The sequence below is a fragment of the Danio rerio genome, chromosome 16 (genome assembly GCF_052040795.2).
Source record: "Danio rerio strain M-AB ecotype USA chromosome 16, GRCz13ab, whole genome shotgun sequence".
In the NCBI taxonomy this organism is placed as follows: domain Eukaryota; kingdom Metazoa; phylum Chordata; class Actinopteri; order Cypriniformes; family Danionidae; genus Danio; species Danio rerio.
The window spans coordinates 54,696,003-54,711,260 of NC_141036.1; the positions used below are offsets into that span (position 1 = coordinate 54,696,003).

Sequence of the window (15,258 nt, forward strand, 5' to 3'; positions counted from 1 at the left end):
GCAACAACTGCGTGATGCTATCATGTCAATATGGACCAAAATCTCTGAGGAATATTATCAGTACCTTGAATCTATGACACCAAGGATTAAGGCAGTTCTGAAAGAAAAAGGGGGTCCAACCCTCTACTAGTAAAGTGTACCTAATAAAGTGGCCAGTTAGAGTAAATTTGAAATACAAATTAGTTGTAACCACAAAGACCTGTGAAAAAAACGAATCATGATTCATACAAAAGTACTTAGCAGCCAAATCTTAATTTTAGACACGTATATTAATAAAAAAACCTTATTAATTCATTAAAATAGACCTATTATGCCGCTTTTTACAAGATGTAAATTAAGTCTCTGATATCCCTAAGAATGTTTACTTTAACTAAAGTGCTACCATTATATTGGATGTTTGAAATGCCATGGTGTTTTAGATGAGACTTTTTTCATTACATGACTATTGGAGCAGATCTCCTCAAAATACTTCTCCCAAAACCTCTTGAAGATTTTTTCCTGATGCTGCAGTTGGTTTCTTGTTGAGCAGAGTCGCTGAAGGCTTTTGCACGTCGCGTTTGTCAAACAAGATAAAAAGTTTCATTTAGAGCAAGAAGTTTCATTCATTCCTCCTCGTAAGAACGTTAAACTCGATTGATATGCCACATTACCCTAACAATAAAAGCCGGATCAAAACAATACATCGCCTTTTCTTTCTTCCACACCACCGGCTATTTGAAATTAGCAAGTGCTGATTACAATGGCATCGGTCCACCATTGACTGCCCTCTGCATCCCAAATCAGTCCGGCATCTTCCGCTTTATTGTCAGTTTGCGTTCGGGAAGCCAATATTTGAATTCTCATCAAACCAAATTGAATCGTTAACTGTCAAGGAATGCTAATGATGCCATTTTCCATTATGCCCGCTTTAATAAAGGCCAGCCCGAGGCCTGCCGCCACTATCTCCATCTGACGCCCAATGCATTTTTTTTTATTCTCCATGAGGTGCGCAGGTTATTTGCTCGAAAATTAAACCGGGAACAGGACGGTTCTTTTCCAGGCGCATTGTTTAATGCATATTGAACGCTGACGCCGGGAGTCCTGTCATTATATTTGCAACAATGATGCAAATGAAATTGCATAGATAAGAAGGCGTTTTTTTTCTTCGTGCCGGGCTCGGGCGATGGTGAAAGGGCCACTGAATAATTTCCGAGTTTGATGTGACGGGAGGGGGGAAGGATCGCAGTCGTGATGAATCATTGCGATTAATCATGGTTGGATGTGCAGCGACAAACACATTTCAACAGGTCTGAGAGCTATGGAGTGACGGGGAGAAGGATGATAGTAAAGTATAAAGATTTAAATGACAATTAATTAGTATTTTATGGATGCACAATAATCCTTAAATGGTGATTTTTTTTTTTAATGCAATCATCACAAAACAATTTTGACGGGATTATATACTCATTAAACTAAATGTAACAATGTAAAATAAAGTATAATGGGTGTTTTCAATAATGCTCACATTTTGCTTTATTATTAAACATTACACATTTATTTTTTATTTTTTTACTTTTTTTAGTTTTAAGATTTTTCAATATATTTTTTATATAACAATGCTTTCCCCAACAATTTAACCCCGTACAGATGAGGAAATACATTAAAAAAAATAATTAAATTATAAAAAAATCTTTTAAAAGAAAATAATTAATAAAAAAAAACACAAAAATTAACACATAAAAAAATAAATAAATAAATGAACACATAATAAAATAAACACATAAATAAACAAACAAACAAACAAATAAACACATGAATACATACATAAACAAATAAAAATAAATAAATAAATAAAAATATAATAAAAATAAACATATAAATAAATAAATAACAATAAACATAGAAATAAATAAATAAACACAAAAACAAACAAACAAATAAATAAATAAACACATGAATAAATACATAATAAATAAACATATAAATAAATAAATAAATAAAATAAATAAAATAATAAATAAATAAATAAATAAATAAATAAATAAATAAATAAATAAATAAAAAAATAAAAGGTATTGCTATCATTATTACTTTTCACGGGATACATTTGTACATCAAGTTACATGGTGTTACATAGTTACCTCAAAATACAGTGGTGATAGCTTAAGTAACCTGTAAATATACATATCTAAATATGTCGTAATACTTTTCCACCTCTTCAAAAAAATATCAGTTGTCATTTGTAGACATGCAGTCATTTTTTGCATTATATAGACCTGTTTAAGCTCTGAATCCACTGAGCCACCTTTGGAAAACTTTCTTCCATCCAATGTACTGTTATCATTTTTTAATAATTTTTTTGCAACCAGAAATAATATCCTTAAACATTACACATTCTAAAGTATAAAAAATGGGCGGCACTGTGGCACAGTGGTTAGCACTGTCGCCTCACAGTAAGAAGGTTGCTGATTCGAGTCCTGGCTTGGCCAGTTGGAGTTCATGTGTGGAATATGCAAGTTCTCTCCATGTTGGCGTGGGTTTCCTTCGAGTGCTCCGGTTTCCCCTACAAGTCCAAAGACATGCTGTATAGGAAGTTGTGTAAAGTAACTCATTACAAATACTCAAGTTACTGTAATTGAGTAGTTTTTCTCAGAAATTGTAATTTACTAAGTAGTTTTAAAAATGTGTTTTTTTTTTTACTTTTCCTTGAGTACATTTTTAGTGCAGTATAGTGCATTTTAGTGCCTCAACACACCAGCACAGATGTTTCTAGAAAGCCTAGAATGAGATTGATTAGCTAGCCAAGGTACGTTTAATTAGGATTGGAACTAAACTTTGCAGGACACCGGCCCTCCAGGTATGGGCACCCCTGGTTTAGATGCACGTCACTGATGATGAGATGATGGATAATTATGGTATGATGACTAAAATGGCCTTAAACACCCAGCAGGCACAAGACATCATCCCTCAGATTGAAATTGTACCCTAACGTTGTGGAGACGCTGCATTTTGTTTGAAAATGAAAATCGGAATTACATCAGAACCTAACATCAGCCCGATGTCAGTGTCCAACCTAAAACCAACCAAATATCAACGTCAAATGATGTTACAGCTTGACGTTGAGTCAACGTTACCACAACAACATCTATCAGACGTTGAATTTTGGTTTTCATAACTGATGAATAAATGTCAGTATTTGACATCAATAGGGTGTTGGTTTAAGATGTTGGCTTGACATTGGATTTTGGTCAATTTCTAACAACCTGAAATCAACCAAATATCAAAGTCATTTGATGTCATTATTGGGCATCAAAATAACGTTGACCTTAGACGCTGGCTAGTCATTGAATTTTGGTCACCTGATATCACAACCTAAATCTAACCTAATATTAACATCTTATGACATTGTGTGCCTGCTGGCCAATAACTAAATGCACTACAGAATGTTACGTTTACACACAGCCACAATTTACATGTAAATGCATCAGCTTTTTATATAGCATAATATTCACTACTCTTGAGTACTTTTAAAAGGTCTACTTTTTACTCCTTTGAGTAATATTTACAACAGACACTTTAACTCTACTCACACTACATTTTTAGGCAAGTATTGGTACTTTTACTTAAGTCTATCTATCTATCCATCCATACATCCATCCATCCAATCATCTATCTATCTATCTATCTATCTATCTATCTATCTATCTATCTATCTATCTATCTATCTATCTATCTATCTATCTATCTATCTATCTATCTATCTATCTATCTATCTGTCTGCCTGTCTATCCGTCCGTCTGTCCATCCATGTATCTATTCGTACATCTGTCCGTTTGTCTGTCCATTCTTCCATCCATCCATCCATCCATCCATCCATCCATCCATCCATCCATCCATCCATCCATCCATCCATCCATCTATCCATCTATCTATCCATTTATCTATCCATATATCCATCCATTTGTCTGTCCATTCTTTCGTCCATCCATCCATCCGTCCGTCCGTCCGTCCGTCCGTCCGTCCGTCCGTCCGTCCGTCCGTCTGTCTATCTATCTATCTATCTATCTATCTATCTATCTATCTATCTATCTATCTATCTATCTATCTATCTATCTATCTATCTATCTATCTATCTATCTATCTATCTATCTATCTATCTATCTATCTGTCTGTCTGTCTATCTGTCTGCCTGTCTATCCAATAGTCTGTCCATCAATGTGTCTATTCGTACATCTGTCCGTTTCTCTGCCCATTCTTCCATCCATCAATCCATCCATCCATCCATCCATCCATCCATCCATCCATCCATCCATCCATCCATCCATCCATCCATCCATCTATCCGTATATCCATCCATTTGTCTGCCCATTCTTTCGTCCATCCATCCATCCATCCATCCATCCATCCATCCATCCATCCATCCATCCATCCATCCATAAATCTATCTATCTATCTATCTATCTATCTATCTATCTATCTATCTATCTATCTATCTATCTATCTATCTATCTATCTATCTATCTATCTATCTATCTATCTATCTATCTATCTATCTATCTATCTATCTATCTATCTATCTATCTATCTATCTATCTATCTATCTATCTATCAATGTCACCTCACAACAAAATTGCAATGTGATAAACTGACAGCTATCTATCCAAGTCAAGTTAAATTTGGTTTACAGAAAATACACAGTTTATATATCCAAATGAAGAGACAAGAACCTACAATTATGAGAATGGCAGTGATGAAAATGTAATTATAAATAAAATAAAATATAACAATATAATATAAATTGTATAACATAGAGATATAAACACCACAATCAAGGATATCCGAATTCAACAAGGCTTTTGCCATATTCTTAAGCACCATTGCATGTTTCTCTTGCGCAGAAGGAAATCCCATAATGCACTCTGACACGCTCTTTGGAAAAATCCCTTTAATCTCCACCTTATAGGTGGTAAACAGGGCAGATCACTAGGTTTCAGACACAGTTGATAAGTCTGGCAAGTTTTGGCAGAAGTGTTTAATTTGCATGAGCATATTTGAATATTCATGATGATTCAGTATTGCACAAGAAACTAAACAGGAGCTTCTTACTTTCTTCACGTAGCCTTGGATGTGCTCTGTGCTGGGAATCTGTTCGGCAGACATGCATTCCTCCAGTGTGAGATGGTACGGCTCAAAGTCTGCCGGATTCTTCTCCCAGCTGAAGAAAGAAAGAGGGGAACACCAGAAATAATGTCAAACATATGAGTCTTAAACAGGTGCAGAGCGGAGATATATATCACCGGCAAACTTGAAAAGTTCATTCTGGCGACCCGATTACACGGCAAGAAAAGAAAACGTTAGTGAGACGGAGAACATCTGTTCCTGAGGTTTATTATTGGAAACATTTTTGCAGTGCATTGGCAAGAAATGAGTGTTAAAAAGACACATTTTCTCTAAATGAGCAGCTGTAATACTCAAGTGCTGCTCTCTCCTTCTCTGAGGTGATTTCCTTGGGCATTGTTAAAGGTGAAGTGCGTCGTTTATTCAGTGTTAATATGCTTTCGATCGCAGTTTAATACCGAGAGACAACTGTAAGTGAGATGTTTGGTGGTTTAGTTTCGAGAAAGGACTGTTTTGACTCAGTGTTGTTTCAGTGCCAGAAGTATATATCTTCCATTCGCTTTCCCCATTTGGGATTGGGAAGTGTTTTTTTGTAACATTGTAAGCCATGAACCAAACAAAACAACAAGCAACAAGCTGTAACCAGGTCTTAAAAAGTCTTGACAAAAATGTCTTAAAGAGCACATATGATAAAAATGATCTTTTGTAAGCTGTTTTGTACAGAACTGTGTGTAGGTATAGTACAGTGATATACTAATCATGTTGGAAATATGTTAGAAACATACTAGAAACACAATAGTACTATGCCAATCATGCTAGCAACATACTAGTGACATACTAATCATGCTAAAAACATGTTAACATTAACAACATGACAATCATACTAGAAACACAATAGTACCATTCTAATCATGCTACCAATGTCCTAGTGACATACTAATCATGCTGAAAACATGTAGCAACATGATAATCACGCAAGGAACATGATATTACTATGCTAATCAGGCTAGCAATGTACCAGTGACATACTTATCATGCTAGAAACATGTTAGCAACATGGCAATCATACCAAAAACATACTATTCATGCTAGTAACATACTAGTGACATGCTAATCATGCTGAAAACATGTTAGCAACATGATAGTCATACTAGAAAAACGATATTACCAAGATAATCATGCTAGCAATTTACCAGTGACACTAACCATGCTAAAAACATGTTAGCAACATGACAATCATACTAGAAACATGTTAATCATGCTAGTAACATACTAGCGACATACTAATCATGCTGAAAACATGTTAACAACCAGATAATCATACTAGAAACGCAATAGTACTACGCTAATCATGCTAGCAATGTACCAGTGACATACTAATCATGCTAGAAACATGTTAGCAACATGGCAATCACACTAAAAACATACTATTCATGCTAGTAACATACTAGTGACATGCTAATCATGCTGAAATCATGTTAGCAACATGATAGTCATACTAGAAAAACGATATTATTAAGCTAATCATGCTAGCTATTTACCAGTGACACTAACCAGTTAACCTGTTAACAACCAGATAATCATACTAGAAACGCAATAGTACTACGCTAATCATGCTAGCAATGTACCAGTGACATACTAATCATGATAGAAACATGGTAGCAACATGGCAATCATACTGGATACATGCTAATCATGGTAGCAACATACTTGTGACATACTAATCATGCTGGAAACATGTTAGCAACATGACCTTCATACTTGAAACATGATAGCAGCATGCAAATCATGCTAACAATTTACTAGTGACATACTAATCATGCTGAAAACATGTTAGCAACATGATAATCACGCTAGAAACACGATAGTACCATGCTAATCATGCTAACAATGTACTAGTGACAAACTAATCATGCTGGAAACATGTTAATAACATGCTGATTATGCTAGCAACATGCTAGTAATGCCTTTTTAAAGCTTTTTAAGTTTAAAAGGATAGTTCTTCCAAAAATCTGACACACTCAGATTGCCATTTTCGTTTGCTTGTATGCGTTTTTTACTCTCAAAGTATTCATTGACATTATTATAAACAATCTGAATCATTATTATAAGAAACAATCATTATTATAAGAAACCTGACTCGTTCCCGCTCCATTCTATGACATCAGTTTGTGGGCGTGTCTGTCACTGTGTAATTATGAATAATCGTAACTCGAAGCGGTTTTGTTTGCCTCCAAAGGAAACCCGCAGAGCTCCCCGTGTGTCCGGGTCTCCTGCTGATCTCAGGGACGCCCGTTCCTGCGTCTTCTGTGTGCGCGTGTGACATTTGGGACAGAGATTAAACCCACTAACCCAGAGCTCCATCCAACCACACAGTCACAGCGCAGCAGGGCCCTGACTCACCTCTGTCACACACACACATGAATTCACACTTCCCGCCAACACACGGCCATCTGCTGCCTGAACACATTCTCCTCATCTCGCTCCTGCAGCACGCACGCCTGTATCCTGAGTTTAACATACACACATCCGAACAGCAGAACCAAAGGTTTGTCTATTAAACACTCTCATTTACAATCATACAAAAAGACAAACTTGATTTTTGGGTAATCAATCCTGTTTCAGAGTTTTGTAATGTAAATATTCATTCATTTTCATCCGGCTTAGTCTTTGATTATCAGGGGTGGCCTATGAATATGGCTACGGTGTAAATGCACAGCACAGCTACAATCTTATTGCCACATTATATCATTATGATGATATGATATTGTTGCCTTCCCTGCTGAAAAATCCACCTTAAACCAGCCTAGGCTGGTTTTAGCTGGTCGACCAGGCTGGTTTTAGAGGGGTTTTGGCCACTTCCAGGCTGGTTTCCAGCCATTTCCAGCCTGGTCTTAGCTGGTCAGGTTGGGAGATGACCAGCTAAAACCAGCTTGACCAGCCTAGCCAAGCTGGGAGTCCTGCCAAAACCAGCTATATCCAGCTTAAACCAGGCTGGTCAAGCTGGTTTTAGCTGGATTTGGCTGGTAATTTTCCAGCCTGACCAGCTAGACCAGGCTGGAAATGGCTGAAAACCAGCCTGGAAGTGGCCAAAACCCCATCTAAAACCAGCCTGGTAGACCAGCTAAAACCAGCCAACCAGCCTAGGCTGGTTTAAGCTGGATTGTTCAGCAGGGTTTTGTGATTTCCTGAAGATAAATACCAATAAAAAATAATGCAACTGGAATAACTACAGCAGTCAGCATCATCGATCTCATGAATTAAGAGCTTGTGATGACACATGATGATGAGAGCAGGTGTTGTAGTCATGTCCCACTTCTTAGCTGTAAATTTTGAAGGCCTTCCTCTTCGCACTTGGTTTCAAGTGCCAAGGGGAAGGGATAGGGCTGAAAAAATAGAATTAGGATTGGGCCTTCCCAGCAGGCACACAACATCATAAGATGTTAATATTAGGTTAGATTTAGTTCGTTATATCAGGTGACCAAAGTTTAATGTCTAGTCAGCATCTAAGGACAACGTTATTTTGACGAGCAATAACAACGTCAACTTACGTGGACATCTGGTTGATTTTAGGTTGTGTTGGAAAGTGACCAAAATCCAACGTCTGATAGATGTCCTAGTGGTAATGTCCACACAATGTAAAGGTGTAACATGATTAGACAATGAGTTTTGGTTGATTTTAGGTTGGATGTTGACGTCAGCCTGACGTTGGGTTCTGACGTCAACCCGATTTTCATTTCCAAACAAATTCCAACGTCCCCACAACGTTGGAGTACGTTAGGGTACAACATCATGGTTTCCGTTACATTCATTCGTCCGTGATGGGGCACCACACCAAAACTTCCCCCGCCACGACTACATTACAGCTTCTCATTCCAAACATTCGGTCATTTTTTTTTAATAGCAGGTGATAATCGGACCAAAAACTTATTAAAAGATAATTGGATTATAAAACATATATGTTTAACCCTTTAAGGTGACGTGCGGACTGACTGACAGACAGATGCATGGGGCCAGCAAACACGACGTGGCTTTCAGTTATGACTAGGGCCACATGGAATCTGTGCGCGCAGAATTCAGCAAATTTTATGCAGATATTCGGCAGAATTACGCAGATTTTTAGCCCATCATTAATATTGTTTATTTACTTGTGTAAATGTGCGTAAATCTAAATTTATTCAGATTTCAAATAATCACAGTAATTAAATTTTAAACATTCAATAAAAGTTAAAAAGATATTATTTTTTATTTCATATATTAAGGTTTTAGTTATGATACTCCCAAAATAATCCCGCAGAAATGCGCAGAGTTTTAGCAAAATTCTCCACAGAAATATCAAAAAAACGTCCGCAGATTCCGTCTGGCCCTGGTTATGACGAACACAGTTTCCATAATTATATTTTATTTATAGATAATGGTCTGGTTCTGCATACAATGACTTTATCTTGCTAGAGTTTTTAGCCGTTTCACTTTAGTTCAGGACGCATTAATGCCGCTCTGTAGGCCTATTGGAGACATTAAAAAAATATTTCTAGCAAATCTAATAAATGTTAGAGACATACTTGTTACGTAAATGCACTAAATCACACTTCAGCAGCGTTTATTTGAGGGCGCGCAAGAAGTTTTGTGCACGAGAAGAGGAAATCGACGCTCGAGCACAGAGATTGACATGCTCGTAGGCTATTACATGAACGCGATCTCGACTTAATACTCCGCTCACGACATTTCTCAATGAATTAACGCCACATGTAGTTGATAAATCTGTGTAAAATGCCCAACAGAGCCTGCCACCACAGCTGGAAAAAATCATAGAGGAAACCTTGAACGTCAATATGACGTCATGTTGATATCCTGTGCCTGCAGGGTTATTACAACCTAACAGACTCATCCTCCTCAAAACTGACAGTTTGAGGGGCGTGGTTAGCTATGCTAGACACGCCCACAACCTCAGACGGACATAATCTGAGTATTTAACTGAAAAGAATCAGGAAATACAAACTTTATATTACAAGGGTAAACTAATCTTTATTTTCTTAATGATATGCACAGACGAATTGTTCACCACAAAACTAGCAATGTGAGCTAATCATAAATCATGGGCTGTTTCTCAGTTCTAAGAACGCAGAGAACGAACTTGCGTTTTTGTAGAGACTGGCCCTTCCAGGTGTCCTCGGAAGAACAAACTCTGGAGACCGAGAGTACAGAGAACGCGTCCTGTGAGAAATGAGATGCTGCATTCTTCCTGATGGTCACATGACCTTCACGTGTTTTTAATGTAATTTTAAATAATTTTAAATAATTTAAACATGACAGCATTCATACTACGATTTATTGTTTTTCCCCATTTCAATATATATACTGTGCATAAAGACTTAAATACGTTGCACAATTTAAATGAAACAGATTTTAATACAAATTTCAGCAAACAAACAGCCTTAATGTGTTTATTCCTTTATTAAGATGTCCACGGTAATGTTTATATTCACCGTTTCATTTAGGGAAACTCCTGAGGTAAATACATTATATCGCTGAACTTAATTTTATTAAATGCTGTGCCTCCCACCTCCAGTTGCAATGACTTCTGAGACTTCCAGAGCGAGCTCGGTGCTCAAGTCTGCATCGTAGCATCCTCGATATCAAGAACACATCCGGGAAGTTTTACCCATCCTCCTTACTTCCGGTCTTGAGTATTGGAACTGAACTTTGGCAGCTGATGATGACGTTACACGAGAACACAAGACCACTGAAGAACGCATATTGGGAAACACCCAAATGATTCCATTTGTAGGCTACTTTAAGCAACTTTATTTAAAAAAATGCCTTAGAAAAACTCGACTCTTGTGCATCTTGAGACAAAACAATGGCGCTGATGTATTTTAACATACTTCACTGCAAGTTATTTTCATTCAAGACTGCCTTTTCAAATATGCAATTTAGGACTAGAAAACTGGGGGTCTGTGTCTTATTTTGTTCCTACGTGCTGTTATTTCAGAACACTTGAGCTGTCATTTGAACTGCAGTTATGATGCTGCTTTTTGATTCTTTTTGTAGCTTGACAGACGTGAACTTCTACATGCAAAACAACCACTCGACGACTCTTCTTTTGTGCTCGGCAGAACAACACGCCGGCAGGAGGCCGAGTAAATAAAGGCTTCTCGCTTTTTAGAAGAAGGAGTCCCGTAAAGAGATTACAATTGTGATATTTCTATCCTACAGGCTTAATGCACCTCCTCTGCAGCGTTTGGCAGTGTTTGTGGAAAGCCTTTAGCGGGGTTAAACAGCAGTAAGTTTGACAGAAGAGATCCAGCCGCTCGCTCGCAGGAGTGCTGCTTGTGGGAATAAAAAGCTTAAAGCTACACTGATCTAGACTTCCTTCAGATTCAGTTCGCTCAAAGGTTTCTCTCAGACGCGGATCTTACACACAGCTGGGCTGCACTGTTGGTGAGTGGCTGTTTGCCTGCGGATAGTGTGTGTGTGTGTGTGTGTGTTTTCACCTCTCTCTATCTTTGCCCACAGGAATGCCGATATCACTGCTGCTGTCATATTCAGTGTTTCCGGGTCTGCAGGAGATCCAGCTGTGTGTGTGTGTGTGTGTTCGGTGGCATCGCCATGACAACAACCTTCGTTGGGATCCATCAAAACCTATGTATCCCCATTTTTTAATCACTGCATTAATAATGTATCACATCTTTCTTGATGTCAGCTTATTTACCGAGCCATGCATAATGTTATTCAAGCATATCGGCCTTAATGGCTTCTGGTCCGTACCGGTACCCCTGCGAGGTGCACGGCAATTATCCAAAAAATGATGCATAAATCACCCACCCTCGTCGCTCAAGTGGAACTGTAGCTAAAATTGAACATGGGGGAGCTTGACAGTTGACATTTGGAGTTATAAACACAGTCAGATGCGTTCGGCGCGGGGTTATGAGTAATGCCTGGCGAATGGCTTTGAAACGATGATGCTGATATGATGGTGCTCGTGTGTGTGTGTGTGTGTATATACACAGTTGTGTTGTTTGCATCTTTACTATCATGTTTGGGTCGGTTTTGGAGGGAAAACTGTAGTGATGTTAAGCATGAGCTTCACACATGGTGGCTAATCCTGATGTGGGAGAGCTGGGCCTGGATCCAGACACTCTGGCTGAATATTAAACAGGGCTACATGAGATCGACTGATGTCTGAACTCTGTCTAAAACCTCTTGTAAATGAAAGATTATATTTATGATAATATCTAATGAATTCTTTGATATGGTAGTCATTTCAAAACAAAGTCTGTGACAGTTTAGTCACTTGGTCACACTTAATTTTGATGGTCCGTTTGTTGAATTTAAGTTACTGTATATTGCATCTGCATGGCATTTAATTCTCGTTAAATTATAAGTAGAGTGTTAGATTGGTGTAAGTTGACATGTACTTGCACAGTTTCTTATAGTGAGTTAAATGTTTTGTGGCAGTATTAACAGATATTAAGCAGACAGTCTACTAATAATCAAAAAGACCATCAAAATAAGGTGTTACCAGTCATTTTTAACTAAAATTTTTTCCACAATGTAGTGCTGGGTTCATACAAAGACTATCGAATACACAAGGCGTGTCACTTGTATAGTTCTGAATGGGGAAAAGTGTGGCAGTCAATATGGCGAACGAAGCCCCGCCTACTAGTACAGGAGCCAATCATCGATCGAAATAGATTGCCGATTATCCGGGAAAGAAGCTCTGATAAGACGTGTGCTTTTATGACAGTTTTTTGTGGACAAAATCTGGAATCTTAACAAATGCTTGCTTTACAGATATAAAAAAATATATCCACATAAAGCTTGAAATCTCGACCTTTAAATGAACTACACTTGAAGACAAAAGTTTTCTGGCTTTTGTAATCTGTATGAAATGAATACAATGTACAGTCCGTCCTGTCAAATGCACATCGCGTGACAGCAATTAACACCCTCAAACTTGTAAACAAAGAGTCACTGTCATTTCTGGAGGAGATTCACCATCAAGAACAAGTTATGAATTACTTCTGAAGACCAGCGCGATCTGACGAAGCATTACCCAGAGGATGATAATGTGCAGAACGGCCATACAGGGCATCCAGAAAGTATTGATAGCGCTTTACTTTTTCCACATGTTTTTATGTTACAGCCTTATTCCAAAATAGATTAAATTCATTTATTTCCTCATAATTCTACACACAATCCCCCATAATGACAATGTGAAAAAAGAGTTTTTGAAATTGTTGCAAATGTATTAAAAATAAAAAACTTGAAAATCACATCAGTATTCACAGCCTTTACTGTAAAGCTTTAAATTGAGCTCAGCTACATTCTGTTTCCACTGATCATTCTTGAGATGTTTCAGCAGCTTAATTAGAGCTTGATTTCAGTTTATTTGACATGATTTAAAAGGCATACACCTGTCTATATAAGCTCCCAGGGTTGACAGTGCATGTCAAAGCACAAACCAAGCATGAAGACAAAGAAATTATCTGTACACCTCTGAGACAGGATTGTCTCAAGGCACAAGGCTGGGGAAGGTTACAGAAAAATCTCTGCTGCTCTGAAAGTTCCAATGAGCACAGTGACCCCCATCATCCGTAAGTGGAAGATGTTTGGAACCACCAGGACTCTTCCTAGAGCTGGCCGTCCATCTAAGCTGAGTGATCAGGGGAGAAGAGTCTTAGTCAGGGAGGTGATCAATAACCTGACGGTCACTCTGTCTGAGCTCCAGCGTTCTTCTGTGGAGAGAGGAGAACCTTACAGAAGGACAACTATCTGTGCTGCAATCCACCAATCAGGCCTGAATGGTAGAGTGGCCAGACGGAACCCACTCCCCACCTGGATTATGCCAAAAGGCATCTGAAGCACTCTCAGACTATAAGAAACAAATTTCACGGGTCTGATGAGACTACAGTTGAACTCTTTGGAGTAAATGCCGGGCCTTGTGTTTGATGAAAACCAGGCACCGCTCATCACCAGGCTAATACCATCCCTACAGTGAAGCATGGTGGTGGCAGCATCATTTGGTGGCTGTGGGGATGTTCTTCAGCAGCAGGAACTGGAAGACTAGTCAGGATAGAGGGAAAGATGAATGCAGCAATGTGCAGAGACATCCTGAATGAAAACCTGCTTCAGAGCGCTCTTGACCTCAGACTGGGGCGACGTTTCATCTTCCAGCAGGACAATGACCCAAAGCACACCGCCAAAATATCAATGGAGTTGCTTCACAACAACTCGGTGAATGTCCTTGAGTGGCCCAGCCAGAGCCCAGATCTAAATCCTATTGAGCATCTCTGGAGAGATTTGTAAATGGCTGTACACCGTCGCTTCCCATCCAACCTGATAGAGCTTGAGAGGTACTGCAAAGAGGAATGGGCAAAAATTCCCAAAGACAGGTGTACCAAGCTTGAAGCATCATATTCAAAAAGACTTGAGGCTGTAATTACTGTCAAAGGTGCATCAACAAAATATTGAGCAAAGGCTGTAAATACTGATGCACACAAGATATTTCAGGTTTTTTATTTTGAATCAATTTGCAACAATTTTAACTCTTTTTTATATTGTCATTATGGGGTATTGTGTGTAGAATGTTGAGGAAATTATTGGATTTAATCAATTTTGAAATAAGGCTGTAACATAAAATAAATGTGGAAAAAGTGAAGCGCTATGAATACTTTCACTGTATAAATGAGTCTATGTTTATAAAAAGTGGTGTGTTCCTTTTAATGTCCTGACCAAAAAACAGACTCATCCTACTCAAGCAGGTATAATGACCTGCTTGAACCATTGCTTTAAACTGGATTTCCCAACAGATCTCTTCTTTAATCTCTCACTTTCTTCAGTTTCCTCCTCGCCGGCCTCTCTCCTGCTCTCTTGTCTTCTCCTCTGGATGTTTCTTTTGGGTGTGTTTGTTTTCTGAAAGCAAGGAATGGCTACATGAAGGTCTCTTTCATCTGCACTTTTGCTGTGATTTGAGGGATTGGCAGGGGAGGAGTGTTTGATATCTCGCCTCGCTCTTGCTTTTCTTTTTTCGCAGGTTTATCCCTCAGGGCCGCTGCTGATGCGAGCAACTGTCTCTACTGTGACAAACGCCAAAGATAAAGCAAGGCAGCTTTACTGAAGCCATCAAAGGTTGGCAGACGTCTCCGTACTATGATTCCT

The 15,258-nt window shown here is 38.4% G+C and overlaps 1 protein-coding gene across 13 annotated transcripts in view; it reads right to left on the reverse strand.

The window, feature by feature from the left end:
- Positions 1 to 15,258, reverse strand: part of rftn1b (raftlin, lipid raft linker 1b) — a 400,288-nt gene that overhangs the window by 88,257 nt on the left and 296,773 nt on the right. For all 13 annotated transcript variants that reach the window (XR_015512126.2, XR_015512123.2, XR_015512124.2 and 10 more), the window contains one exon: positions 5,086 to 5,194. Coding sequence is in view for 8 of the 13 variants with exons in the window: in XM_087288120.1 (XP_087144246.1) it covers positions 5,086 to 5,194 (109 nt within the window). In the remaining 5 variants the exon portion in view is untranslated. The remainder of the gene's footprint in view (positions 1 to 5,085; positions 5,195 to 15,258) is intronic.